Raw genomic sequence first — 26,107 nt, 5'->3', positions numbered from 1 at the left:
TTCTATAGACACATATGTTGAAGTCACTTTGTCATCAGTTAGGCTGTGTTTGCTTTAAAGAGCTTTAAAGGGGCTGGATACACTCTTAGGAAACCTCAGAGTATTACATACATCTTTTCAGGGCAACTAAAGGCTTTGCAGTACTTTCGATTTAGCTGCTTACTGATTTTCTTGGCAAAATTCGGCAAAGTTGTAGGATAGATAGGCCATTAGATCTAAGCTCTTAAAGAAAACCCCACAAAAATGGTGTGTAAGGTCGAGAGCAGAGGAGTCATTGAGCTGTAGCGCTCTATAGGGCAAGTCTATTTTATGTTAAACTATAATTTTGCTTTTTGGATGTTTTTGTCTCTCCTTGAAACCAAATAATTCCTATTAACCACTTACCTCCTCCCATTCCTATCGGTTGAGATAAATTCTAGTGGGATGGGATAAGTTAATAATACACATACTCTGCTCTGCGCTTGTCAGGCTTGTGTGCCAGCTTTCTTGGCAGCGTCTCCCGTCATCTCAGCGAAGATGAGGCACAGCCTGTGTTGAGTAGAGAACATGTACCATGACAGGATGACAAACCACTTACAGATCTCCATTATAATTAGCGGTCCAGAACCTCTCGCTACAGCTGTCACATCCCAGAGATTGGCGGAACGTTCAGTTTACAATCTCAAAAGACTTGGACTTTTTATATGCTCCTCTTGATTAGGATGATCGGGTGGGGGGGTCCAAGCTCAGAGACTCATGAAAGGGTTACTTTTTGAGATTTTTGTGCATTGTACCCACCTGACAGAAAGTTTTGGATGAGTCATTTACAGTTTATTTCCATCTTTTAGTTCTTTTACTAACTGTGGAAAGCTCAGAATATCTTCTCCCCCCTCCTCCACCTTCCTCCAATGTTCATCTGTTGTGTTTGACGTGCTGTCATTTTTAGATCAGGAAAGAATGTGTTATGTGCAGGAACACGGCGGCTGTCTTCAACATGTCCTACTTTGGAAAGTTCTACCTAGTTGGGTCAGATGCCAAGAAGGCGGCTAACTGGCTGTTTACTGCAAACATTGACAAGAAACCAGGTATACAATCAACTCCAAGAACTAAGAGAGGAACCATTGGGGTTTTATTAAGAGTGTCTGTCCTTGCATATTGTCAAGACCCTAAAATAATACACCATATTTCCAAAAAAAGATACCTTAGATCGACATTCTCTTTGTTATGCCTTATAGTAGCACCTAATACATATTTGTTGTTGAAGAATAATTAAAGTGCTGGCCTTATCTGACAGCTGCTCCATTCCCAATTATCAGAAGAATCATAGTATTGTCCTGCTAAATATTTTTCTTAAAGGGAACCTACCATAATAATTATACTAATAAAACTAGAGGTATAGATGTATAGGTCCAAGTAAAACAATGAAAATGATACCTGTCTTGTGGTAATCGAATGTTTCAGCGCTGAGAAATCAAGCTTTGAAGCCATGTGAAAAATAACCAGGAAGTTACAATGGGGGCGTGTCAATGTACCACTGCACTTCCTGTCTAATTTGCATGCGGCATTAAAACTTGATTTCTCAGTGCTGTCACAACGGATTGCTACAAAATAGGTATCATTTTCATCATTGTACTAAGACCTTTACAGCCATATCACTAGTTTCATTAGTAAAATCGTTCTGACAGGTTCCTTTTAAGTAATGTTCAAGGACTCTGACTCCTTTCTCAGCATCTCAGTTCTTGACTGCTGCTCTCCTCCTCTGACTTGTCCAAGCTACTACGTCTAGTCTCTGGAAATGCAATGAGCCTTTTTCCACCATCTCATTGGTACAAACTATGCCCTTTTTTTTTTTAGAACTCGTTAGTATATACTTCACTTATGATCCAATGGGATATATTCTGTTCGTCTTGCAAATATACTGTGCACCATCTCCTATGACAGTCGTTACAGTCTCTTTTAATCTGTAGGTACTACCATATACACCTGCATGTTGAACCAGAGGGGAGGAACCGAGAGCGATCTTACGGTCAGCGTCCTTACACCTGAGGCTTCTCCATCGGCTCTTTCACCAGACTTTGAGGGTTGGTATTCAAGAAGTTGAGTAAAAGGAACATCTTCAACTTGGGGGGACAAAGCTCCCACCTTTCTGGTTTGACTGCTACCTCTGCACCACAGTAGCTGTACCCCTACCTATACGAAGCCAAGAGCGGACCCTTCTTCTTCATGTGTGCTGCTAGTTGACCACCCAACGCACACACCACCATATCACATGCCGTTTTGGCTCTCGGGATATTTCCTGCCTCTCTAGAGATTAACAAGATTGACATAGTTATTGGTGTGTGTTTTGGATCTAGTCACAGCAGCAGGGGTATTTAGTGGGTAAAACATCTCGCCACTTTTTTAGATATTGGTAGTTCTCATAATTTGAACCTATATAAAACCCCGATATAGTGCTCAAACAGCTGTCATAATGATCCCAAATACTACAGCCATAGAGTTCCTACATAATACTGCAGTTCAGTTGCTAAATAATACCACCATACACTGCTATATAATACTGAGTAGTTTATTTTTTAATTTCTAGCTTCAGGTGCCCTCTGTGCTACCTTCCGCACCATCCCTGGAGGGAGGAATTGGCACTAAGGCTCCCAACTTTTCATGCCTTCTAGCAGAGGCCTTATCTGCCCACATGTCCCCATTTAAGATCGATGTGCTATTAGTTGCAGTATTGCCATTTTCCGATGCGTTCTAATACCTTTCTGCTGGATCCGATTATATTCCGTGTAACAGTTGGGTTAGGTATGATCTCTATTAGTTGCTACCATTCCCTTACGCCGCTCTGTTGACCTCCCATCCTTGGTTCTGTCTTCAGTCTGTGACTTTGAAGTTCTCGCTCTGATGTTTCTGTCTCTCATCACAACTGATAGGAACATCTAGCAAGATGGTCTACTCCATTTATAGCCAGTTCAGACGCCGCTCGCTGTGGTACATTTTTTTATATACTGCTACATGTCCTAGTTTTACTTTAAATAACACTTTTTTTTCATTAACTCGAAGAATCTGACGGGCATTTCATCCAAAAACTAGAAGATGACATTTTACAATTACAAGGAATTGCATGGATGTACAGTGTATGGAGAAAAGTGTTGGGGCACCCGTCTTAGTCATTGAATTCGGGTTTGTCATTCAGTCCAATTGCCCTCCGGTGTATAACATGTGGCCCCTGGTGTATAACATGCGGCCCCCTCGCCACTGGTGTATAGCATTCGGCGCTCGCTTTATAACATCCCCCCGCCATGCCGTCTGCCTTCACTAACATGTCACAGATTGGCCGGTGGTGCAGAGCTCCCTGATACCAGCGCGGTCCTGTAATAGGAGCCACCGGGGTAACAAGTCCGTTCATTACATTTCTTCCTCCTAAATCTTCCCCCATCACCTGTGAGTGATATTATTGAGAAGTGGAAGGAACCGCAGCAACTCAGCCACAAAGTGGAGACCCCGTAATGTTACAGGGCAGGGGGCCGAGTGCTGAGGAGCAGAGGGCAGAAAAGTCACCAACGCTCTACTGACCCCATAACTGCAGAGTCCAGACCTCCTCTGGTATAACATCAGCACAAACACGGCGCCCCCGCCGGGAGCTTCATGGCCGAGCGGCTGCATGCAGTCGTACATCACCAAGCACAATGCCGAGTGTCGGATGGAGTGGTGTAAAGCCGCCACCACTGGATTCTGGAGGAGACGTGTCCTGTGCAGTGATGGATCACACTTCTCTATCCGGCGTCTGATGGAGGAGTCTGGGTTTGGTGATTCCAGGAGAACGTTACCCCCTGACTGTATTGTGCCCGCTGTACAGATGGTGGAAGAGGATAATACTATGGGCTGTTATCAGGGGGCGGCCTCGGCCTCTTAGTCCCAGTGAAGGGAAATCTTAATGCTTCAGCACAAGACATTGTGGACAATTGTAGCTTTCAACTTTGTGGGAACAGTTTGGGGTTTGCCCTTTTCTGTTCCCCATTACTGTGCCCAGTGCACAAGCTCCATATAGGCATGGGGAGGAGAACATGAGCGGCCGCACAGAGCCCGAACCTCAACCCCATCCTATAATGGAGATTATGAGCCCGGCCTCCCCCCAACATCAGGGTCTGACCTCACTAATTCTCTTTTGGATGAAGGGGCAAAAATTCCCACAGACCCCTTCAAAATCTTGTAGAAATTCCTCCCCGAGGAGTGGCGGTCCCATATTATTAATGTCTGTGGATGTAGAATAGGAAGTCAGAAAAGTTCCTGGAGGTGTAATGTGGAGGGGGCGCATATTTTTGTCCAAGTAGTGTATGCTGAACCCACGATTTTGTGCCTGCTACAAAAGAGTGCCCGAGAAACTGGACTGAGGAGGATCCTGGGTGTAGGAACCCAATTTAGTAAAAGTGGAAGAGCTGGGAGATCTTTCCAAGCCCAACGCCATTGGTGATTTCTATTCTCACATCATGCGATGATCATTAGTGGGAGTATGGTGACAACCTTACATGAACAAACAAGTGATAGTCATAGTAATGCATAAAGGGTCGGATAGAAACTAAAGATTTGGACATCTTTTTTCTTTTCAGGTGATGCCTACTATCTAGCCATCGGTGGAGCAGTCGCTCAACATAACTGGAGCCACATCAACAATGTCCTCCAGGACAAGAAGTTCAAGTGCAAGCTGATTGACTGCTCTGAAGATCTGGGGATGATAAGCATTCAGGGACCGGCCAGGTAGGTTGTAAGGACCTGATTCCTTTATGGCTTTGATGTAGTCTAGACCTTCTGGAAATATGATCATGGAGGTTCTAGAGGTAGAATGTCGATGAAGAAGGTCTGCATTCTCATTCCCATTGGGTTCTTATCAGTCTGATAACTAGTAACAAGGCTACATGCACGTAGCTTATGCAGGAGCTGAGCTCTTCAAAGCAGAATTTGGGGCAATAGATGGCGTCTCAGGACCCGGACTCCCACGGTCAGCAATACTTTGCAGTCCCTGGAACATGATAAAATGTTTTATAGATGATAGTTATCCTTTAAAAGGGGACTTACCTGAATTTTTTGTTAAATGGGTAAATTAAAGAAAAAAAAAAAAATTATACTCACCTGTTCAATACTCCACTGCTCCACCCTGGACCATTGGATTAAAGAGGTAAGTATTTTTTTTTTATTTATTTATTTTTTTTAAGTTTTTAATTTTTTTCTGGAAATTTTTATAAAATCCATTTAAGAGATATTTTACCTGAACTATATTTCTTAAGTCATTGTGCCCAAGGCAAGTGACTGCTGTGGGTCTTCTGAATCCCCCCTGCCACTTATAATGGCATAACAAACCCAGCGTGCTCCTCACATCCCCTGTTTCAAGGACTAGTGACCGTATGGCGGTGTCTTTGTACTGCGCCTCCTTCCTCTCCGCACGGTGAAGGCAGAAATGTTCAGTGCTAAATCGTCAGCATATTTGATGTCCCATCCTTACGGTCGTCCTGTGTGACCTGCCACGTTAGCTTAAAATCAGCAAGCTCCTTCCTTCCCGGCAGCCCTGAAGCCCAAATCTCTTTCAACTTGTATCAATCTTTAATGCGTGTGGCTTGCACATGTGTGTGCCTGTAACGGGCGGCCTGCGACAGGGCGAGAACCAAAGATGTCACATTAAATGCTAATAACACGGATTACTGCTGCTGTCTGCTTCTAGAACTGATCTCATGCCAGTTACCTCAATTCACATGCAACATATTTAGCCCTGCGGCCCTTTAAATGACATTTAACTCGCAACAGGTATTTGTAGGAGGAAACAGTCAGCATGCCTGAATGAAGGCAGCTAAATGGCTCTGATTAGATTATTTTTTTAGCATGTTTAGGAAAGCACCTTAATGTCGTCAGCAGGTTATAGAGCTGGAGGAGCTGAGCAGATTGATATATAATTTGTGGGGAAAGATGCTGCATCATTTTTTTTTTATTATTTAAATCCCTCCTTTTTTTATGTTTAAGAGTCCAGTAGTCCGTCCTACTTGGTGATATAAGTAGGGCCGCCCACTAGACTCCTAAGCATGAAAAGATAAGAGATTTCAATTAATAAACTACAACTTATATTCAAACTATATATCAATCTACTCGTCTCCTCCCGCTCTATAAAATGGATTGATGCCATACAGGTTCTTTAATATCACTAGAGAGATGGAGTTCCCCTTGAAATTTCTATCAAGCTTGCTGTTTTTTTCAGTTCGGGGAAATCTGGTTGACTCCCATTACAAATTCCGTAGGTCTTGTCACAGGGGATGTATTTTGGCATAATTAACCAGGTTAGAAGTCAGAGAATGGTGGACGAATGCCATTATGGGACTCGTTCGTGTGGCCATCTTGTTTCCTAGCTTTTATTCTTGATGTAATGGAGATGAGCACTGACTTCCTCCTGAGCTTGTGGTGAGATTTCGGACAACCTCAGACTCCAACAGACAATGCAGTTTAGCTGGAGTCAATGATCATCGTTGCCCCCTAATGAAAGAGAGCTAAATTGCAGTCTACACTGTAAAAGATCACATGAAGTATTTTGTCTTTATGAGATAATCCCTTTAATAAACTAGAAGTTAGTGCGAAATAACCTTCTGTATTCTGTCTTCAGTCTCTCCATTCTTCAAGACGTCCTGGATGAAGAATTGAGCAATGAAGCTTTTCCATTCTCCACACATAAGATTGTAACAGTTGCTGGGTTTAAGGTATGGGCCATTTTTCTTTTCAGCAGCTAGGGGGCACTCCAGTTCTCATGTAATGGTAAAGGCCGGGTGGTCTAGGGGAGTCTGGTCAAGACTTTAATGGTTTATAGAAGTGTTAGGGTGATTGTCTAGAACAGTAAGGGGGATTGATAGTAAGTTTCATGGTGGTCTCGGGTGATGTACGTGGTACAGCCCTTGTTGTCTATAGCTGTTTAGGGGCAAATAGTAAAATCACAGGTAGTCAAGGGTAGTTTAGGGCATAATAGTAAAGCCCTTGGTGGCCTAGGAGAGTTTTGGGCATTAGTTGCTGGTAGTCTAGGATATTGATAGGAATAAAAGTAAAGTCCCTGGTAGTCTAGAGTAGTTTCATGTAAAGTTCCCTGGTGGTCTAGTGATGTGAGGCACTTATTAAATATGACAGTACTGTATGAGACAGACAATCTGTTGATAAAATAAAGGAACGGAGATAAAGAGAAAGTCACAGAATGAAAATTAGATGATTGTCGGCCCACAGCAGCACAGAGTATTTTCTGAGCTTTATAGACTAAGACTAAGAGCCAGCTAATGTCTGACATTGGTGTCTGTTTTAATAAAGAACTCTGATTTGGGATGCCAAGATGCCGGTTTCTTCCATTGCAGCATATAGGTTCTCCAAGAACATTTTAGATTCTCTTGACCTAGGAGAATTAGTTTGGCAACATAGAGGGCTACAATTCATTAAAGCGGTTTGGACAATCCCATTTGCTACCATAGGATCATCATGAGTAATTCTGCTGTTAGGATCAGTGGCGATCAGTTGTGATCGCTGGAAGAACCTTGCAGCAAGTGTTACATTTTCCTGCAGTGCCACCAGTGGCTAAACAAAGCATTACACAAAGCCTATTGAAATTAATGGGCTGTATGTGCAATGAATTGATATTTTGGGTCCTCCAGAGTGAGAGGTACTTACTGAATGGCTTAGTAAGGGTCTAAACCAGACAATTAGCGGTGCATAGGAACAATCGGGAAGCACATAGCCAGCAATTAGCGGTGCATAGGAACAATCGAGAAGCACATGGCCAGCAATTAGCGGTGCATAGGAACAATCGGGAACCACATAGCCAGCAATTAGCGGTGCATAGGAACAATTGGGAACCACATAGCCAGCGATTAGCGGTGCAGAGGAACAATCGGGAACCACATAGCCAGCAATTAGCGGTGCATAGGAACAATCAGGAACCACATAGCCAGCAATTAGTGGTGCAGAGGAACAATCGGGAAGCACATAGCCAGCAATTAGCGGTGCAGAAGGACAATCGGGAAGCACATAGCCAGCAATTTGCGGTGCATAGGAACAATCGGGAACTACATAGCCAGCAATTAGTGGTGCAGAGGAACAATCGGGAAGCACATAGCCAGCAATTAGCGGTGCAGAAGGACAATCGGGAAGCACATAGCCAGCAATTTGCGGTGCATAGGAACAATCGGGAACTACATAGCCAGCAATTAGTGGTGCAGAAGAACAATCGGGAACCACATAGCCAGCAATTAGCGGTGCATAGGAACAATCGGGAAGCACATGGCCAGCAATTAGCGGTGCATAGGAACAATCGGGAACCACATAGCCAGCAATTAGCGGTGCAGAGGAACAATCGGGAACCACATAGCCAGCAATTAGCGGTGCATAGGAACAATCGGGAAGCACATGGCCAGCAATTAGCGGTGCATAGGAACAATTGGGAACCACATAGCCAGCGATTAGCGGTGCAGAGGAACAATCGGGAACCACATAGCCAGCGATTAGTGGTGCAGAGGAACAATCAGGAAGCACATAGCCAGCAATTAGCGGTGCAGAAGAACAATCGGGAACCACATAGCCAGCAATTAGCGGTGCATAGGAACAATCAGGAACCACATAGCCAGCAATTAGTGGTGCAGAGGAACAATCGGGAAGCACATAGCCAGCAATTAGCGGTGCAGAAGAACAATCGGGAAGCACATAGCCAGCAATTAGCGGTGCATAGGAACAATCGGGAACTACATAGCCAGCAATTAGTGGTGCAGAGGAACAATCGGGAAGCACATAGCCAGCAATTAGCGGTGCAGAAGAACAATCGGGAAGCACATAGCCAGCAATTAGCGGTGCATAGGAACAATCTGGAACCACATAGCCAGCAATTAGTGGTGCAGAGGAACAATCGGGAAGCACATAGCCAGCAATTAGCGGTGCATAGGAACAATCGGGAACCACATAGCCAGCAATTAGCGGTGCATAGGAACAACCGGGAAGCACATGGCCAGCAATTAGCGGTGCATAGGAACAATCGGGAAGCACATGGCCAGCAATTAGCGGTGTATAAGAACAATCGGGAACTACATAGCCAGCAATTAGCGGTGCATAGGAACAATCGGGAACCACATAGCCAGCAATTAGTGGTGCAGAGGAACAATCGGGAACCACATAGCCAGCAATTAGTGGTGCAGAGGAACAATCGGGAACCACATAGCCAGCAATTAGTGGTGCAGAGGAACAATCGGGACCCACATAGCTAGCAATTCGCGGTGCAGAAGAACAATCGGGAATCACATAGCCAGCAATTAGCGTTGTATAAGAACAATCGGGAACTACATAGCCAGCAATTAGTGGTGCAGAGGAACAATCGGGAACCACATAGCCAGCAATTAGCGGTGCATAGGAACAATCGGGAACTACATAGCCAGCAATTAGCGGTGCAGAGGAACAATCGGGAACAACATAGCTAGCAATTAGCGGTGCAGAGGAACAATAGGGAACCACATAGCCAGCAATTAGCGGTGCAGAGGAACAATCGGGAACTACATAGCCAGCAATTAGTGGTGCAGAGGAACAATCGGGAAGCACATAGCCAGCAATTAGCGGTGCAGAAGAACAATCGGGAAGCACATAGCCAGCAATTAGTGGTGCAGAGGAACAATCGGGAAGCACATAGCCAGCAATTAGCGGTGCATAGGAACAATCGGGAACCACATAGCCAGCAATTAGCGGTGCATAGGAACAACCGGGAAGCACATGGCCAGCAATTAGCGGTGCATAGGAACAATCGGGAAGCACATGGCCAGCAATTAGCGGTGTATAAGAACAATCGGGAACTACATAGCCAGCAATTAGCGGTGCATAGGAACAATCGGGAACCACATAGCCAGCAATTAGTGGTGCAGAGGAACAATCGGGAACCACATAGCCAGCAATTAGTGGTGCAGAGGAACAATCGGGAACCACATAGCCAGCAATTAGTGGTGCAGAGGAACAATCGGGACCCACATAGCTAGCAATTAGCGGTGCAGAAGAACAATCGGGAATCACATAGCCAGCAATTAGCGTTGTATAAGAACAATCGGGAACTACATAGCCAGCAATTAGTGGTGCAGAGGAACAATCGGGAACCACATAGCCAGCAATTAGCGGTGCATAAGAACAATCGGGAACTACATAGCCAGCAATTAGCGGTGCAGAGGAACAATCGGGAACAACATAGCTAGCAATTAGCGGTGCAGAGGAACAATAGGGAACCACATAGCCAGCAATTAGCGGTGCAGAGGAACAATCGGGAACTACATAGCCAGCAATTAGTGGTGCAGAGGAACAATCGGGAAGCACATAGCCAGCAATTAGCGGTGCAGAAGAACAATCGGGAAGCACATAGCCAGCAATTAGTGGTGCAGAGGAACAATCGGGAAGCACATAGCCAGCAATTAGCGGTGCATAGGAACAATCGGGAACCACATAGCCAGCAATTAGCGGTGCATAGGAACAACCGGGAAGCACATGGCCAGCAATTAGCGGTGCATAGGAACAATCGGGAAGCACATGGCCAGCAATTAGCGGTGTATAAGAACAATCGGGAACTACATAGCCAGCAATTAGCGGTGCATAGGAACAATCGGGAACCACATAGCCAGCAATTAGTGGTGCAGAGGAACAATCGGGAACCACATAGCCAGCAATTAGTGGTGCAGAGGAACAATCGGGAACCACATAGCCAGCAATTAGTGGTGCAGAGGAACAATCGGGACCCACATAGCTAGCAATTAGCGGTGCAGAAGAACAATCGGGAATCACATAGCCAGCAATTAGCGTTGTATAAGAACAATCGGGAACTACATAGCCAGCAATTAGTGGTGCAGAGGAACAATCGGGAACCACATAGCCAGCAATTAGCGGTGCATAGGAACAATCGGGAACTACATAGCCAGCAATTAGCGGTGCAGAGGAACAATCGGGAACAACATAGCTAGCAATTAGCGGTGCAGAGGAACAATAGGGAACCACATAGCCAGCAATTAGCGGTGCAGAGGAACAATCGGGAACCACATAGCCAGCAATTAGCGGTGCATAGGAACAATCGGGAACCACATAGCCAGCAATTAGCGGTGCATAGGAACAATCGGGAACAACATAGCTAGCAATTAGCGGTGCAGAGGAACAATCGGGAACCACATAGCCAGCAATTAGCGGTGCATAGGAACAATCGGGAACCACATAGCCAGCAATTAGCGGTGCATAGGAACAATCGGGAACAACATAGCTAGCAATTAGCGGTGCAGAGGAACAATAGGGAACCCCATAGCCAGCAATTAGCGGTGCAGAGGAACAATCGGGAACCACATAGCCAGCAATTAGCGGTGCATAAGAACAATCGGGAACAACATAGCTAGCAATTAGCGGTGCATAGGAACAATCGGGAACAACATAGCTAGCAATTAGCGGTGCAGAGGAACAATCGGGAACCCCATAGCCAGCAATTAGCGGTGCAGAGGAACAATCGGGAACCACATAGCCAGCAATTAGCGGTGCATAGGAACAATCGGGACCCACATAGCCAGCAATTAGCGGTGCAGAGGAACAATCGGGAAGCAGTTCGGTCCATACTAGTTAGCTGGTTGAGTCCCACACCCTATTTTTCCCTGCACATTGCTATTCTGGGTCTGCAGGTGCTTGGGATTGTTCAGTGACCCGCCCCGCCCCCATAGCAGCTGTGTTTTGTTAAAAGCTTCCTTTTTGTAACCCAAATAGGCTGTGGGATCCTCCCCAGCTATATCCTTCCATCTATCTCCTTGCCTGACTGATCTAATAGTATAATGGAGAAAAGAGCTCCTGGCTGGCCCAGCACACGGCCCCGTGTGCAAAAGAGCCTCCGAAAGTACGCTTCTGACACAATCTGAAGGACTGGAGACAAGTGAGGGGTTACGTGAGCATCATCTGCAATGCACGCCGGCTTCTATCACACCGTGAAGGATTTGTGCGTTTTGTACTTCATTTAACTCTGCTGGTAGGAAGAAATTCTCTTAACTCCTCGTGGTGCCTCCTTCACTGGGAAAGAACAGATGAAAACATAGAAAAGTAGATCGCAGTAAAGCCAATTATTACGCTTCCAATCGTCATAAATGTGACCCCGTAATCACATTCAGAACATGTTCCTTACATTTACACCTAGTCCTGCCATATGGATTGTGTATGGTGGTATTGGTCAGTCGCGGTAAAGCAATTGGGTTTGAGATGCAATACAAGATGTTTCCAAAAGTGGCGCTCTTCTAATGTTCCTCCTCTGAATAGATCTATATGATCAATAAAAGGGGCGTAGGGTAAGCTGATCCGAACTTCAGCTTCCCATAACAGCCCGACATTGCTGGAGCCCTGAGAAATAACTATCAGGTAGCTCCTTTACTACCCCACACCACCAGGGCAATAGCCATGAACCGCTACACTACTCTAGACCGGCAGGGACTTATGCCCAAAACTGTCATAGACAACCAAGGACTTTACTATTATGCCCTAAACTGCCCCATACTACCTGGGACTTTACTATTTGCATGTAAACTGCCATAGGCCACCCAAGATTTCATCATTTGCCCTACTCTACCTCGGACCACCAGGGTGCTTACTATTACCCACTTTTATTGCCCTAGACTGTCAAAGATATAACCATGAGCCAAAACCACCAAAGATTTCAGCAGCTATATCCCCTACACTACCCTACACCACCTGGGACATTATCATTATTGCCTACATAGCCTTAAACAACCACCTGGGACATTGCCATTTTCTCCTACACTGCCCTAGACCATCTGGGGCATTACTAATATCCCCTATACTGCTCTAGACCATCTGCGGCATTATTAATATCCCCTATACTGCTCTAGACCACCTGGGGCATTACTAATATCCCCTATACTGCCCTAGACCATCTGGGGCATTACTAATATCCCCTATACTGTTCTAGACCATCTGGGGCATTACTAATATCCCCTATACTGTTCTAGACCATCTGGGGCATTACTAATATCCCCTATACTGCTCTAGACCATCTGCGGCATTACTAATATCCCCTATACTGCTCTGTACCACCTGGGACATTACTAATATCCCCTATACTGCTCTAGACCACTTGGGACATTACTAACATCTCCTATACAGCTCTAGCCCACCTGGGACATTACTAATATCCCCTATACTGCTCTAGACCACCTGGGACATTACTAATATCCCCTATACTGCCCTAGACAACCTGGGACATTACTAACATCTCCTATACTGCCCTTAAACACCTGGGGCATTACTAATATCCTCTTTACTGCCCTAGACCACCTGGGGCATTATTAATATCCCCTATATTGCCCTAGACTACCTGGGGCATTTCTAGTATCCCTTATACTGCTCTAGACCACCTGGGGCATTATTAATATTTTGTATACTGCGATACACCACCTTGTGCATTACCAATATCCCCTATACTGCCCTAGACCACCTGGGGCATTATTAATATCACCTATACTGCTCTATACCACCTGGGGCATTATTAATGTCCCCTATACTACTCTAGACCACCTGGGGCATTACTAATATCGTGTGTACTGCTCTGTACCACCTTGTGCATTACTAATATCCCCTATACTACTCTAGACCACCTGGGGCATTACTAATATCGTGTATACTGCCCTACACCACCTTGTGCATTACTAATATCCCCTATACTACTCTAGACCACCTGGGGCATTACTAATATAGTATATACTGCCCTACACCACCTTGTGCATTATTAATATCCCCTATACTGCTCTAGACCACCTGGGGCATTACTAATTTCCCCTATACTGCCCTAGACCACCTGGGGCTTTACCATTATTCCCTAATTTCCCCTTGACCACCTGGGACATTACCATAGGAAGGATGGCACTGTATAGCAGTGCTATTTAGATGCTGCATGGCGGCGTTATTTAGGCGCTGTGTGGTGATATTATTATATGACTGTGTACTATATGACTTCTCAGACTTTTGCTCTACACATTATGGTGACACAACAATCTCTCTTTTCACTTATTCTGGTTCCTGGACCCGGTTTTCTGTTCGGATTTCAATCCTTCACTGGTTTAATTGATACCAGGCGTCAGAGGAGGACCCATAAATATGAGCGTTAAAAGTCCAGATTTACCCAATACAGCGGCTCCTGGATGAAGGAGTCCATGTGCAGAAGATGACAGGATCTCCATCCATTTATCTGTAAATCTCCCTGATTAAAGCCCAGTGTTACAGGGCTGCCGATCATCAGACCCAGGGGAACCTTTCCATCCACTCATTAATCAGCGAGCAAGCAAAAACCACAAGAGGAATCGATGGGAAAGCAACTAAAAGCTCCGACACCATACTCCGCTCTATCAACCAAAGCAGCCAAATAATAGAGCCTCATGGGGAATGTGCTCTTGGCCTCCCAAATAGGGCTGGTAGCGTATATTATAGGGCTCCATCCTGCAGCCATAGGGAAGGAGTCGTCTGTATTCTGCCCTGGACGGGCTGGGGGTGAACGTCGGAGACAAGACTCGACCACTGATCAATCAGACGGCCATAATGTGCGCGTTCAGTGGCCCAGACGCTAGCCAAGTAGTGCGGTGCACAGCCGTATACATGGGGGATGCATAGGGGATGTGACGAGTTAAGTCCAGGGTTGCATTAGCTTCTGTACTACGTTAAAGCACTTTAGCTCCAGGCTGCCCCTTTGGTAAAACCAATCCTCCGCTCCGATGGAATCCGCTCTACGCCTTCTCCTTATTAACTCTTCCCTGTCTCCATCCAGGTACGTGCCATCCGGCTGTCGTTTGTAGGAGAGATGGGTTGGGAACTGCATATGCCCAGGGAGGCCTGTGTGCCTGTGTATCGCGCAGTCATGGAAGCTGGAGCCAAGCACGGGATTGGCAACGCTGGGTACAGGGCCATCGACTCTCTCAGCATTGAAAAAGGTAAGGCTCACCAAAGGTGTCCGCAGTACCACTTTCCAAAGGGGAGTAACAGCGGAAAGTTTTGTAATTTTAAGAAATGGAAACAATCAGCAAGTATGATAGCTGGTGCTTCAGTTTGCAGATCCTCATCTAGCCATTTTATTGCATGATGATTTAATGCTCACTAACACATATATACTGGTGTATAGTATTGATCCTATTAGGAATGCAGCTAAAATGCCAAAAAGCCTTCTGCGCCTTGATCGGTGTTACATATGGCAGGTGGGGCTCTAACAGGTTTTACATTGGGGCCCATGAGTTTTAAGGTCTGACTCTGGATCCATTCACACCGACGGCCCAGCCCCGGCAGGACATCTTTATGCATTTAAAGTCTACACGATCCGTCATCAGCAACTTGCTGACTGTTTCTGCAGCGATATGTTAACTTGCTAATTAAAGGAGGAGATGCATTTAATGGCAGAAGGGTGTATTTATAGATTCGGGTGCCACATGAGCAGACGGGGCCCTTTTACAGGTTTTACATTGGGGCCCAGGAGCTTCAAGGATCCATTCACACTGACAGTCAAACCTCAGCAGGAAATGCTCTCAGTGTCTACAAGATCCATCATCAGCAACTTGCTGAAGGTTTCCATGTAGCGACACAGTTCCTCTGGACGAGGAGATTCAAGGTCCTACTCTGGATTTATTCGCACCAACAGTTAAAACATCTTTATGCATATAATGTCTACAAGATCCATCATCAGCAACTTGCTGACTGTGTCCAGGTAGCGACATTGCAAACCAAAAGAGTAGGCCCAATAAATTGACGGGCTGAGGAATGTAGGTATTGGGGGTTGCAGAGGTTTGAGTCATACCCAACCCCCGAGGGGCCTTAATGTCTCATAAGAAGACACAATATAGGTAGGGGGCTGATACAGATTTTGCATTAGGGCACAGATATTCCTCTGTCCTTAGGGTACAGAATTAATGGACCTCTTCTTCTGGCAGCTGGTACAAAGCGCATGACTCAGCAGGGGGTGACAAACTGCACTAGTGAAAGAGATTGACATCTGATATACAGTCGCATACTTGACGGGTGGAAAGCTCATAGTTAAAATAAGATATATTTTTTGTAAACGTATTTACCATTTTCTGTGTATTTTCCGCACCATTGACGATAATATCGCTTGCCCTTTAAATATGCATTTGGGCTGCGTACAGGAAACGAGGGCGCTGGATCCAATCTCCTTGGTTGATGTCACATTGTCTGCAAGGAAGCCTTCACCTAGAAATTGAATTCGGTGATCTCCGCCGCATCCTGACTGCGTTTTTGAAGTTCACATAAAACATGTATGAATTTTAGGGAAGAAAGACTCGGAGAATGGAAGACGGAAAGTAACGTCTCATTTCCTTAGACCTTCGCTAAGTGAATTGAATGTCGTGGTCTCATTAGAAATGAAAAGATATTGACATGTGCAAATGGAGATAAATTGCCACCTCTCAAAACAAATGTCTCAGCGTGATTAAGAGGTTTTTTTTTTATCCTGTGACAAGAGAAGCTGAAGGAATCTTCATTTTCTGGAATATAAAAAAAGAGCCGTGAAGGGAGCGGTGACACTTTTATGTGAGATCACACGGGAGACTTTTCGCTGTCGTTTAACAGATGTGTAGATTTAACGATGATCCCCGAGCGGCTCCTGTGTCACACTGAGATGGTCATTAGCAGGAGTCACGGATGACTAAATAACTGGAGGACTCACCAGCCGGAAGACGAAAATGAAGGAAAACCAAAACCATGACTGAGGGAATAAATAGAAAAATTAAGAACAATTAGCGTTAAATAGTCATAATGGTGTTAATGGTCCCAACATCTGTCTCTGGTGCTGTGTAATTACACCCCAGGCTGATTTAGATTCTGGCCGCCATGTTGGTTTATAATAATTGGGAGTGGATCAGCGTGTATGCCGCCATAGAGCAGGCGTGGAAAGGCTTCCTGTAATAGGGCAGAGATCCACAGCTGCCTAGTCCTTTATCTAACTACCCAGACTAGGGCAGATACCCGGCACCGGGTTCAAGAGAACTGCCATGTAATGTAATGTGGTGGGCCTGTTTCAGTTGTAGGGGTCCCGCGTCTGTTGCTGGGGTCCATGCATCTGTTGCATGGGTCCCGCGTGTGTTGCAGGGGTCCCCCGTGTGTTGCAGGGGTCCCACGTGTGTTGCAGGGGTCCCAAGTCTTTTGCAGATGTCCCGCGTCTGTTGCAGGGGTCCCGCGTCTGTTGATGGGGCACCGTGTCTGTTGCAGAGAACTCGCGTCTGTTGCTGGGATCCCGTGACTATTGCAGGGATTCTAAGTCTGTTGCAGGGGGCCAGCGTCTGTTGCAGGGGGCCAGCGTCTGTCGCAGGGGGTCAGCGTCTGTTGCAGATGTCCCGCGTCTGTTGCAGGGGTCCCGCGTCTGTTGCTGGGGGGCAGCGTCTGTTGCAGATGTCCCGCGTCTGTTGCAGGGGGCCAGCGTCTATTGCAGGGGGCCCGCGTCTGTTGCAGGGGGCCCGCGTCTGTTGCAGGGGGCCCGCGTCTGTTGCAGGGGGCCAGCGTCTGTTGCAGGGGGTCAGCGTCTGTTGCAGGGGGCCCGCGTCTGTTGCAGGGGGTCAGCGTCTGTTGCAGGGGACCCGCGTCTGTTGCAGGGGCCCCGCGTCTGTTGCAGGGATCCCGCATCTGTTGCAGGGATCCCGCGTCTGTTGCAGGGATCCCGCGTCTGTTGCAGGGGTCCCGCGTCTGTTGATGGGGTGACGCACCTGTTGCGGGGTCCCACTTCTGTTGCAGGGGTCCCGCGTCTGTTGCAGGGGTCCCGTGTCTGTTGATGGGGCACCGTGTCTGCTGCAGAGGACTCGCGTCTGTTGCTGGGATCCCGTGACTATTGCAGGGATTCTAAGTCTGTTGCAGAGGGCCAGCGTCTGTTGCAGGGGGCCAGCGTCTGTTGCAGGGGGCCAGCGTCTGTTGCAGGGGGCCAGCGTCTGTTGCTGGGGGCCAGCGTCTGTTGCTGGGGTCCCGCGTCTGTTGCAGGGGTCCCGTGTCTGTTGATGGGGCACCGTGTCTGCTGCAGAGGACTCGCGTCTGTTGCTGGGATCCCGCGTCTGTTGCAGGGGGCCAGCGTCTGTTGCAGGGGGGCAGCGTCTGTTGCAGATGTCCCGCGTCTGTTGCAGGCGTGGAAAGGCTTCCTGTAATAGGACAGAGATCCACAGCTGCCTAGTCCTTTATCTAACTACCCAGACTAGGGCAGATACCCGGCACCGGGTTCAAGAGAACTGCCATGTAATGTAATGTGGTGGGCCTGTTTCAGTTGTAGGGGTCCCGCGTCTGTTGCTGGGGTCCATGCATCTGTTGCATGGGTCCCGCGTGTGTTGCAGGGGTCCCCCGTGTGTTGCAGGGGTCCCCCGTGTGTTGCAGGGGTCCCACGTGTGTTGCAGGGGTCCCAAGTCTTTTGCAGATGTCCCGCGTCTGTTGCAGGGGTCCCGCGTCTGTTGATGGGGCACCGTGTCTGTTGCAGAGAACTCGCGTCTGTTGCTGGGATCCTGTGACTATTGCAGGGATTCTAAGTCTGTTGCAGGGGGCCAGCGTCTGTTGCAGGGGGCCAGCGTCTGTTGCAGGGGGCCAGCGTCTGTCGCAGGGGGTCAGCGTCTGTTGCAGATGTCCCGCGTCTGTTGCAGGGGTCCCGCGTCTGTTGCTGGGGGGCAGCGTCTGTTGCAGATGTCCCGCGTCTGTTGCAGGGGGCCAGCGTCTATTGCAGGGGGCCCGCGTCTGTTGCAGGGGGCCCGCGTCTGTTGCAGGGGGCCCGCGTCTGTTGCAGGGGGCCAGCGTCTGTTGCAGGGGGCCAGCGTCTGTTGCAGGGGGCCCGCGTCTGTTGCAGGGGGTCAGCGTCTGTTGCAGGGGACCCGCGTCTGTTGCAGGGGCCCCGCGTCTGTTGCAGGGATCCCGCGTCTGTTGCAGGGATCCCGCGTCTGTTGCAGGGGTCCCGCGTCTGTTGATGGGGTGACGCACCTGTTGCGGGGTCCCACTTCTGTTGCAGGGGTCCCGCGTCTGTTGCAGGGGTCCCGTGTCTGTTGATGGGGCACCGTGTCTGCTGCAGAGGACTCGCGTCTGTTGCTGGGATCCCGTGACTATTGCAGGGATTCTAAGTCTGTTGCAGAGGGCCAGCGTCTATTGCAGGGGGCCAGCGTCTGTTGCAGGGGGCCAGCGTCTGTTGCAGGGGGCCAGCGTCTGTTGCTGGGGGCCAGCGTCTGTTGCTGGGGGCCAGCGTCTGTTGCTGGGGTCCCGCGTCTGTTGCAGGGATCCCGCGTCTGTTGCAGGGGTCCCGCGTCTGTTGATGGGGTGACGCACCTGTTGCGGGGTCCCACTTCTGTTGCAGGGGTCCCGCGTCTGTTGCAGGGGTCCCGTGTCTGTTGATGGGGCACCGTGTCTGCTGCAGAGGACTCGCGTCTGTTGCTGGGATCCCGTGACTATTGCAGGGATTCTAAGTCTGTTGCAGGGGGCCAGCGTCTGTTGCAGGGGGTCAGCGTCTGTTGCAGATGTCCCGCGTCTGTTGCAGGGGTCCCGCGTCTGTTGCAGGGGGCCAGCGTCTGTTGCAGGGGGGCAGCGTCTGTTGCAGATGTCCCGCGTCTGTTGCAGGGGGCCCGCGTCTGTTGCAGGGGGCCCGCGTCTGTTGCAGGGGGCCCGCGTCTGTTGCAGGGGGCCCGCGTCTGTTGCAGGGGGCCCGCGTCTGTGCAGGGGGCCCACGTCTGTTGCAGGGGGTCAGCGTCTGTTGCAGATGTCCCGCGTCTGTTGCAGATGTCCCGCGTCTGTTGCAGGGGGTCAGCGTCTGTTGCAGGGGACCCGCGTCTGTTGCAGGGGCCCCGCGTCTGTTGCAGGGATCCCGCGTCTGTTGCAGGGGTCCCGCGTCTGTTGATGGGGTGACGCACCTGTTGCGGGGTCCCACTTCTGTTGCAGGGGTCCCGCGTCTGTTGCAGGGGTCCCGTGTCTGTTGATGGGGCACCGTGTCTGCTGCAGAGGACTCGCGTCTGTTGCTGGGATCCCGTGACTATTGCAGGGATTCTAAGTCTGTTGCAGAGGGCCAGCGTCTGTTGCAGGGGGCCAGCGTCTGTTGCAGGGGGCCAGCGTCTGTTGCAGGGGGCCAGCGTCTGTTGCAGGGGGCCAGCGTCTGTTGCTGGGGGCCAGCGTCTGTTGCTGGGGTCCCGCGTCTGTTGCAGGGGTCCCGTGTCTGTTGATGGGGCACCGTGTCTGCTGCAGAGAACTCGCGTCTGTTGCTGGGATCCCGTGACTATTGCAGGGATTCTAAGTCTGTTGCAGGGGGCCAGCGTCTGTTGCAGATGTCCCGCGTCTGTTGCAGGGGTCCCGCGTCTGTTGCAGGGGGCCAGCGTCTGTTGCAGGGGGGCAGCGTCTGTTGCAGATGTCCCGCGTCTGTTGCAGGGGACCCGCGTCTGTTGCAGGGGGCCCGCGTCTGTTGCAGGGGGCCTGCGTCTGTTGCAGGGGGTCAGCGTCTGTTGCAGATGTCCCGCGTCTGTTGCAGATGTCCCGCGTCTGTTGCAGGGGTCCCGCATCTGTTGCAGGGATCCCGCGTCTGTTGCAGGGGTCCCGCGTCTGTTGCAGAGGACTCGCGTCTGTTGCTGGGATCCCGTGACTATTGCAGGGATTCTAAGTCTGTTGCAGGGGGCCAGCATCTGTTGCAGGGGGCCAGCGTCTGTTGCAGGGGGCCAGCGTCTGTTGCAGGGGGCCAGCGTCTGTTGCAGGGGGCCCTCGTCTGTTGCAGGGGGCCCGCGTCTGTTGCAGGGGGCCCGCGTCTGTTGCAGGGGGCCCGCGTCTGTTGCAGGGGGCCCGCGTCTGTTGCAGGGGGCCCGCGTCTGTTGCAGGGGGCCCGCGTCTGTTGCAGGGGGCCCGCGTCTGTTGCAGGGGGTCAGCGTCTGTTGCAGGGGGTCAGCGTCTGTTGCAGATGTCCCGCGTCTGTTGCAGGGGGTCAGCGTCTGTTGCAGGGGCCCCGCGTCTGTTGCAGGGATCCCGCGTCTGTTGCAGGGGTCCCGCGTCTGTTGATGGGGTGACGCACCTGTTGCGGGGTCCCACTTCTGTTGCAGGGGTCCCGCGTCTGTTGCAGGGGTCCCGTGTCTGTTAATGGGGCACCGTGTCTGCTGCAGAGGACTCGCGTCTGTTGCTGGGATCCCGTGACTATTGCAGGGATTCTAAGTCTGTTGCAGGGGGCCAGCGTCTGTTGCAGGGGGCCAGCGTTTGTTGCAGGGGGCCAGCGTCTGTTGCTGGGGGCCAGCGTCTGTTGCTGGGGGCCAGCGTCTGTTGCTGGGGTCCCGCGTCTGTTGCAGGGGTCCCGTGTCTGTTGATGGGGCACCGTGTCTGCTGCAGAGGACTCGCGTCTGTTGCTGGGATCCCGTGACTATTGCAGGGATTCTAAGTCTGTTGCAGGGGGCCAGCGTCTGTTGCAGGGGGCCAGCGTCTGTTGCAGGGGGCCAGCGTCTGTCGCAGGGGGTCAGCGTCTGTTGCAGATGTCCCGCGTCTGTTGCTGGGGGGCAGCGTCTGTTGCAGATGTCCCGCGTCTGTTGCAGGGGGCCAGCGTCTATTGCAGGGGGCCCGCGTCTGTTGCAGGGTGCCCGCGTCTGTTGCAGGGGGCCCGCGTCTGTTGCAGGGGGCCCGCGTCTGTTGCAGGGGGCCAGCGTCTGTTGCAGGGGGCCCGCGTCTGTTGCAGGGGACCCGCGTCTGTTGCAGGGGCCCCGCGTCTTTTGCAGGGATCCCGCGTCTGTTGCAGGGGTCCCGCGTCTGTTGATGGGGTGACGCACCTGTTGCGGGGTCCCACTTCTGTTGCAGGGGTCCCGCGTCTGTTGCAGGGGTCCCGTGTCTGTTGATGGGGCACCGTGTCTGCTGCAGAGGACTCGCGTCTGTTGCTGGGATCCCGTGACTATTGCAGGGATTCTAAGTCTGTTGCAGAGGGCCAGCGTCTATTGCAGGGGGCCAGCGTCTGTTGCAGGGGGCCAGCGTCTGTTGCAGGGGGCCAGCGTCTGTTGCTGGGGGCCAGCGTCTGTTGCTGGGGGCCAGCGTCTGTTGCTGGGGTCCCGCGTCTGTTGCAGGGATCCCGCGTCTGTTGCAGGGGTCCCGCGTCTGTTGATGGGGTGACGCACCTGTTGCGGGGTCCCACTTCTGTTGCAGGGGTCCCGCGTCTGTTGCAGGGGTCCCGTGTCTGTTGATGGGGCACCGTGTCTGCTGCAGAGGACTCGCGTCTGTTGCTGGGATCCCGTGACTATTGCAGGGATTCTAAGTCTGTTGCAGGGGGCCAGCGTCTGTTGCAGGGGGTCAGCGTCTGTTGCAGATGTCCCGCGTCTGTTGCAGGGGTCCCGCGTCTGTTGCAGGGGGCCAGCGTCTGTTGCAGGGGGGCAGCGTCTGTTGCAGATGTCCCGCGTCTGTTGCAGGGGACCCGCGTCTGTTGCAGGGGGCCCGCGTCTGTTGCTCTGTTGCAGGGGGCACGCGTCTGTTGCAGTGGGGCCCGCGTCTGTTGCAGGGGGCCCGCGTCTGTGCAGGGGGCCCACGTCTGTTGCAGGGGGTCAGCGTCTGTTGCAGATGTCCCGCGTCTGTTGCAGGGGGTCAGCGTCTGTTGCAGGGGACCCGCGTCTGTTGCAGGGGCCCCGCGTCTGTTGCAGGGATCCCGCGTCTGTTGCAGGGGTCCCGCGTCTGTTGATGGGGTGACGCACCTGTTGCGGGGTCCCACTTCTGTTGCAGGGGTCCCGCGTCTGTTGCAGGGGTCCCGTGTCTGTTGATGGGGCACCGTGTCTGCTGCAGAGGACTCGCGTCTGTTGCTGGGATCCCGTGACTATTGCAGGGATTCTAAGTCTGTTGCAGAGGGCCAGCGTCTGTTGCAGGGGGCCAGCGTCTGTTGCAGGGGGCCAGCGTCTGTTGCAGGGGGCCAGCGTCTGTTGCTGGGGGCCAGCGTCTGTTGCTGGGGTCCCGCGTCTGTTGCAGGGGTCCCGTGTCTGTTGATGGGGCACCGTGTCTGCTGCAGAGAACTCGCGTCTGTTGCTGGGATCCCGTGACTATTGCAGGGATTCTAAGTCTGTTGCAGGGGGCCAGCGTCTGTTGCAGATGTCCCGCGTCTGTTGCAGGGGTCCCGCGTCTGTTGCAGGGGGCCAGCGTCTGTTGCAGGGGGGCAGCGTCTGTTGCAGATGTCCCGCGTCTGTTGCAGGGGACCCGCGTCTGTTGCAGGGGGCCCGCGTCTGTTGCAGGGGGCCCGCGTCTGTTGCAGGGGGTCAGCGTCTGTTGCAGATGTCCCGCGTCTGTTGCAGATGTCCCGCGTCTGTTGCAGGGGTCCCGCATCTGTTGCAGGGATCCCGCGTCTGTTGCAGGGGTCCTGCGTCTGTTGCAGAGGACTCGCGTCTGTTGCTGGGATCCCGTGACTATTGCAGGGATTCTAAGTCTGTTGCAGGGGGCCAGCATCTGTTGCAGGGGGCCAGCGTCTGTTGCAGGGGGCCAGCGTCTGTTGCAGGGGGCCCTCGTCTGTTGCAGGGGGCCCTCGTCTGTTGCAGGGGGCCCTCGTCTGTTGCAGGGGGCCCTCGTCTGTTGCAGGGGGCCCGCGTCTGTTGCAGGGGGCCCGCGTCTGTTGCAGGGGGCCCGCGTCTGTTGCAGGGGACCCGCGTCTGTTGCAGGGTGCCCGCGTCTGTTGCAGGGGGCCCGCGTCTGTTGCAGGGGGCCCGCGTCTGTTGCAGGGGGTCAGCGTCTGTTGCAGGGGGTCAGCGTCTGTTGCAGATGTCCCGCGTCTGTTGCAGGGGGTCAGCGTCTGTTGCAGGGGCCCCGCGTCTGTTGTAGGGGCCCCGCGTCTGTTGCAGGGGCCCCGCGTCTGTTGCAGGGATCCCGCGTCTGTTGCAGGGGTCCCGCGTCTGTTGATGGGGTGACGCACCTGTTGCGGGGTCCCACTTCTGTTGCTGGGGTCCCGCGTCTGTTGCAGGGGTCCCGTGTCTGTTGATGGGGCACCGTGTCTGCTGCAGAGGACTCGCGTCTGTTGCTGGGATCCCGTGACTATTGCAGGGATTCTAAGTCTGTTGCAGGGGGCCAGCGTCTGTTGCAGGGGGTCAGCGTCTGTTGCAGGGGTCCCGCGTCTGTTGCAGGGGGCCAGCGTCTGTTGCAGGGGGGCAGCGTCTGTTGCAGATGTCCCGCGTCTGTTGCAGGGGACCCGCGTCTGTTGCAGGGGGCCCGCGTCTGTTGCAGGGGGCCCGCGTCTGTTGCAGGGGGCCCGCGTCTGTTGCAGGGGGTCAGCGTCTGTTGCAGATGTCCCGCGTCTTTTGCAGGGGTCCCGCGTCTTTTGCAGGGGTCCCGCATCTGTTGCAGGGGTCCCGCATCTGTTGCAGGGGTCCCGCATCTGTTGCAGGGATCCCGCGTCTGTTGCAGGGGTCCCGCGTCTGTTGCAGAGGACTCGCGTCTGTTGCTGGGATCCCGTGACTATTGCAGGGATTCTAAGTCTGTTGCAGGGGGCCAGCATCTGTTGCAGGGGGCCAGCGTCTGTTGCAGGGGGCCAGCGTCTGTTGCAGGGGGCCAGCGTCTGTTGCAGGGGGCCAGCGTCTGTTGCAGGGGGCCCTCGTCTGTTGCAGGGGGCCCTCGTCTGTTGCAGGGGGCCCTCGTCTGTTGCAGGGGGCCCGCGTCTGTTGCAGGGGACCCGCGTCTGTTGCAGGGGGCCCGCGTCTGTTGCAGGGGGGCCGCGTCTGTTGCAGGGGGCCCGCGTCTGTTGCAGGGGTCCCGCGTCTGTTGCAGGGGGTCAGCGTCTGTTGCAGGGGTTCCGCGTCTGTTGCAAGGGTCCCGCGTCTGTTGCAGGGATCCCGCGTCTGTTGCAGATGTCCTGCGTCTGTTGCTGGGGTCCATGTGTCTGTTGCTGGGGTGACGTGCCTGTTTCTAGGGTCCATGTGTCTGTTGCTGGGGTTCATGTGTCTGTTGCTGGGGTTCATGTGTCTGTTGCTGGGGTTCATGTGTCTGTTGCTGGGGTCCATGTGTCTGTTGCTGGGGTGACGTGCCTGTTTCTGGGGTCCATGTGTCTGTTGCTGGGGTTCCTGCGTCTGTTACTGGGGTCCATGTGTCTGTTACTGGGGTGACGCGCCTGTTTCTGGGGTCCATGTGTCTGTTGCTGGGGTCCATGTGTCTGTTGCTGGGGTTCCTGCGTCTGTTGCTGGGGTCCATGTGTCTGTTGCTGGGGTGACGCGCCTGTTTCTGGGGTCCATGTGTCTGTTGCTTGGGTTCCTGCGTCTGTTGCTGGGGTCCATGTGTCTGTTGCTGGGGTGACGTGCCTGTTTCTGGGGTCCATGTGTCTGTTGCTTGGGTTCCTGTGTCTGTTGCTGGGGTCCATGTGTCTGTTGCTGGGGTGACGCGCCTGTTTCTGGAGTCCATGTGTCTGTTGCTGGGGTTCCTGCGTCTGTTGCTGGGGTCCATGTGTCTGTTGCTGGGGTGACGCGCCTGTTTCTGGGGTCCATGTGTCTGTTGCTGGGGTGACGCGCCTGTTTCTGGGGTCCATGTGTCTGTTGCTGGGGTCCATGTGTCTGTTGCTGGGGTTCCTGCGTCTGTTACTGGGGTCCATGTGTCTGTTACTGGGGTGACGCGCCTGTTTCTGGGGTCCATGTGTCTGTTGCTGGGGTTCATGTGTCTGTTGCTGGGGTTCCTGCGTCTGTTGCTGGGGTCCATGTGTCTGTTGCTGGGGTGACGCGCCTGTTTCTGGGGTCCATGTGTCTGTTGCTTGGGTTCCTGTGTCTGTTGCTGGGGTCCATGTGTCTGTTGCTGGGGTGACGCGCCTGTTTCTGGGGTCCATGTGTCTGTTGCTGGGGTTCATATGTCTGTTGCTTGGGTTCCTGTGTCTGTTGCTGGGGTCCATGTGTCTGTTGCTGGGGTGACGCGCCTGTTTCTGGGGTCCATGTGTCTGTTGCTGGGGTTCATATGTCTGTTGCTTGGGTTCCTGTGTCTGTTGCTGGGGTCCATGTGTCTGTTGCTGGGGTGACGCGCCTGTTTCTGGGGTCCATGTGTCTGTTGCTGGGGTTCATGCGTCTGTTGCATTTGTAGTAATCCTGAGCATGTTTCTGATTAGTGGCCAGCAGATAAGCAGTGGAAAGATCTTTAACTGTGCTGCCCCAGGTTACAGAGGGGAGACTGCCTCCGG

The 26,107-nt window shown here is 51.9% G+C and overlaps 1 protein-coding gene across 6 annotated transcripts in view; it reads left to right on the top strand.

The window, feature by feature from the left end:
• The window catches only part of SARDH (sarcosine dehydrogenase), a 96,030-nt gene that overhangs the window by 65,277 nt on the left and 4,646 nt on the right, over positions 1 to 26,107 (top strand). For all 6 annotated transcript variants that reach the window (XM_073640249.1, XM_073640245.1, XM_073640250.1 and 3 more), the window contains exons 14-18: positions 926 to 1,064; positions 1,947 to 2,060; positions 4,584 to 4,731; positions 6,617 to 6,710; positions 14,795 to 14,957. In XM_073640249.1, the coding sequence (XP_073496350.1) occupies positions 926 to 1,064; positions 1,947 to 2,060; positions 4,584 to 4,731; positions 6,617 to 6,710; positions 14,795 to 14,957 (658 nt within the window). The remainder of the gene's footprint in view (positions 1 to 925; positions 1,065 to 1,946; positions 2,061 to 4,583; positions 4,732 to 6,616; positions 6,711 to 14,794; positions 14,958 to 26,107) is intronic.

This window comes from Phyllobates terribilis, unplaced genomic scaffold (genome assembly GCF_046119375.1).
Source record: "Phyllobates terribilis strain yellow unplaced genomic scaffold, ASM4611937v1 Scaffold_7__3_contigs__length_470593459, whole genome shotgun sequence".
Taxonomy (NCBI): Eukaryota; Metazoa; Chordata; class Amphibia; order Anura; family Dendrobatidae; genus Phyllobates; species Phyllobates terribilis.
The sequence above is the reverse complement of the archived record's forward strand: the minus strand, read 5'-3'. Positions and strand labels throughout refer to the sequence as shown.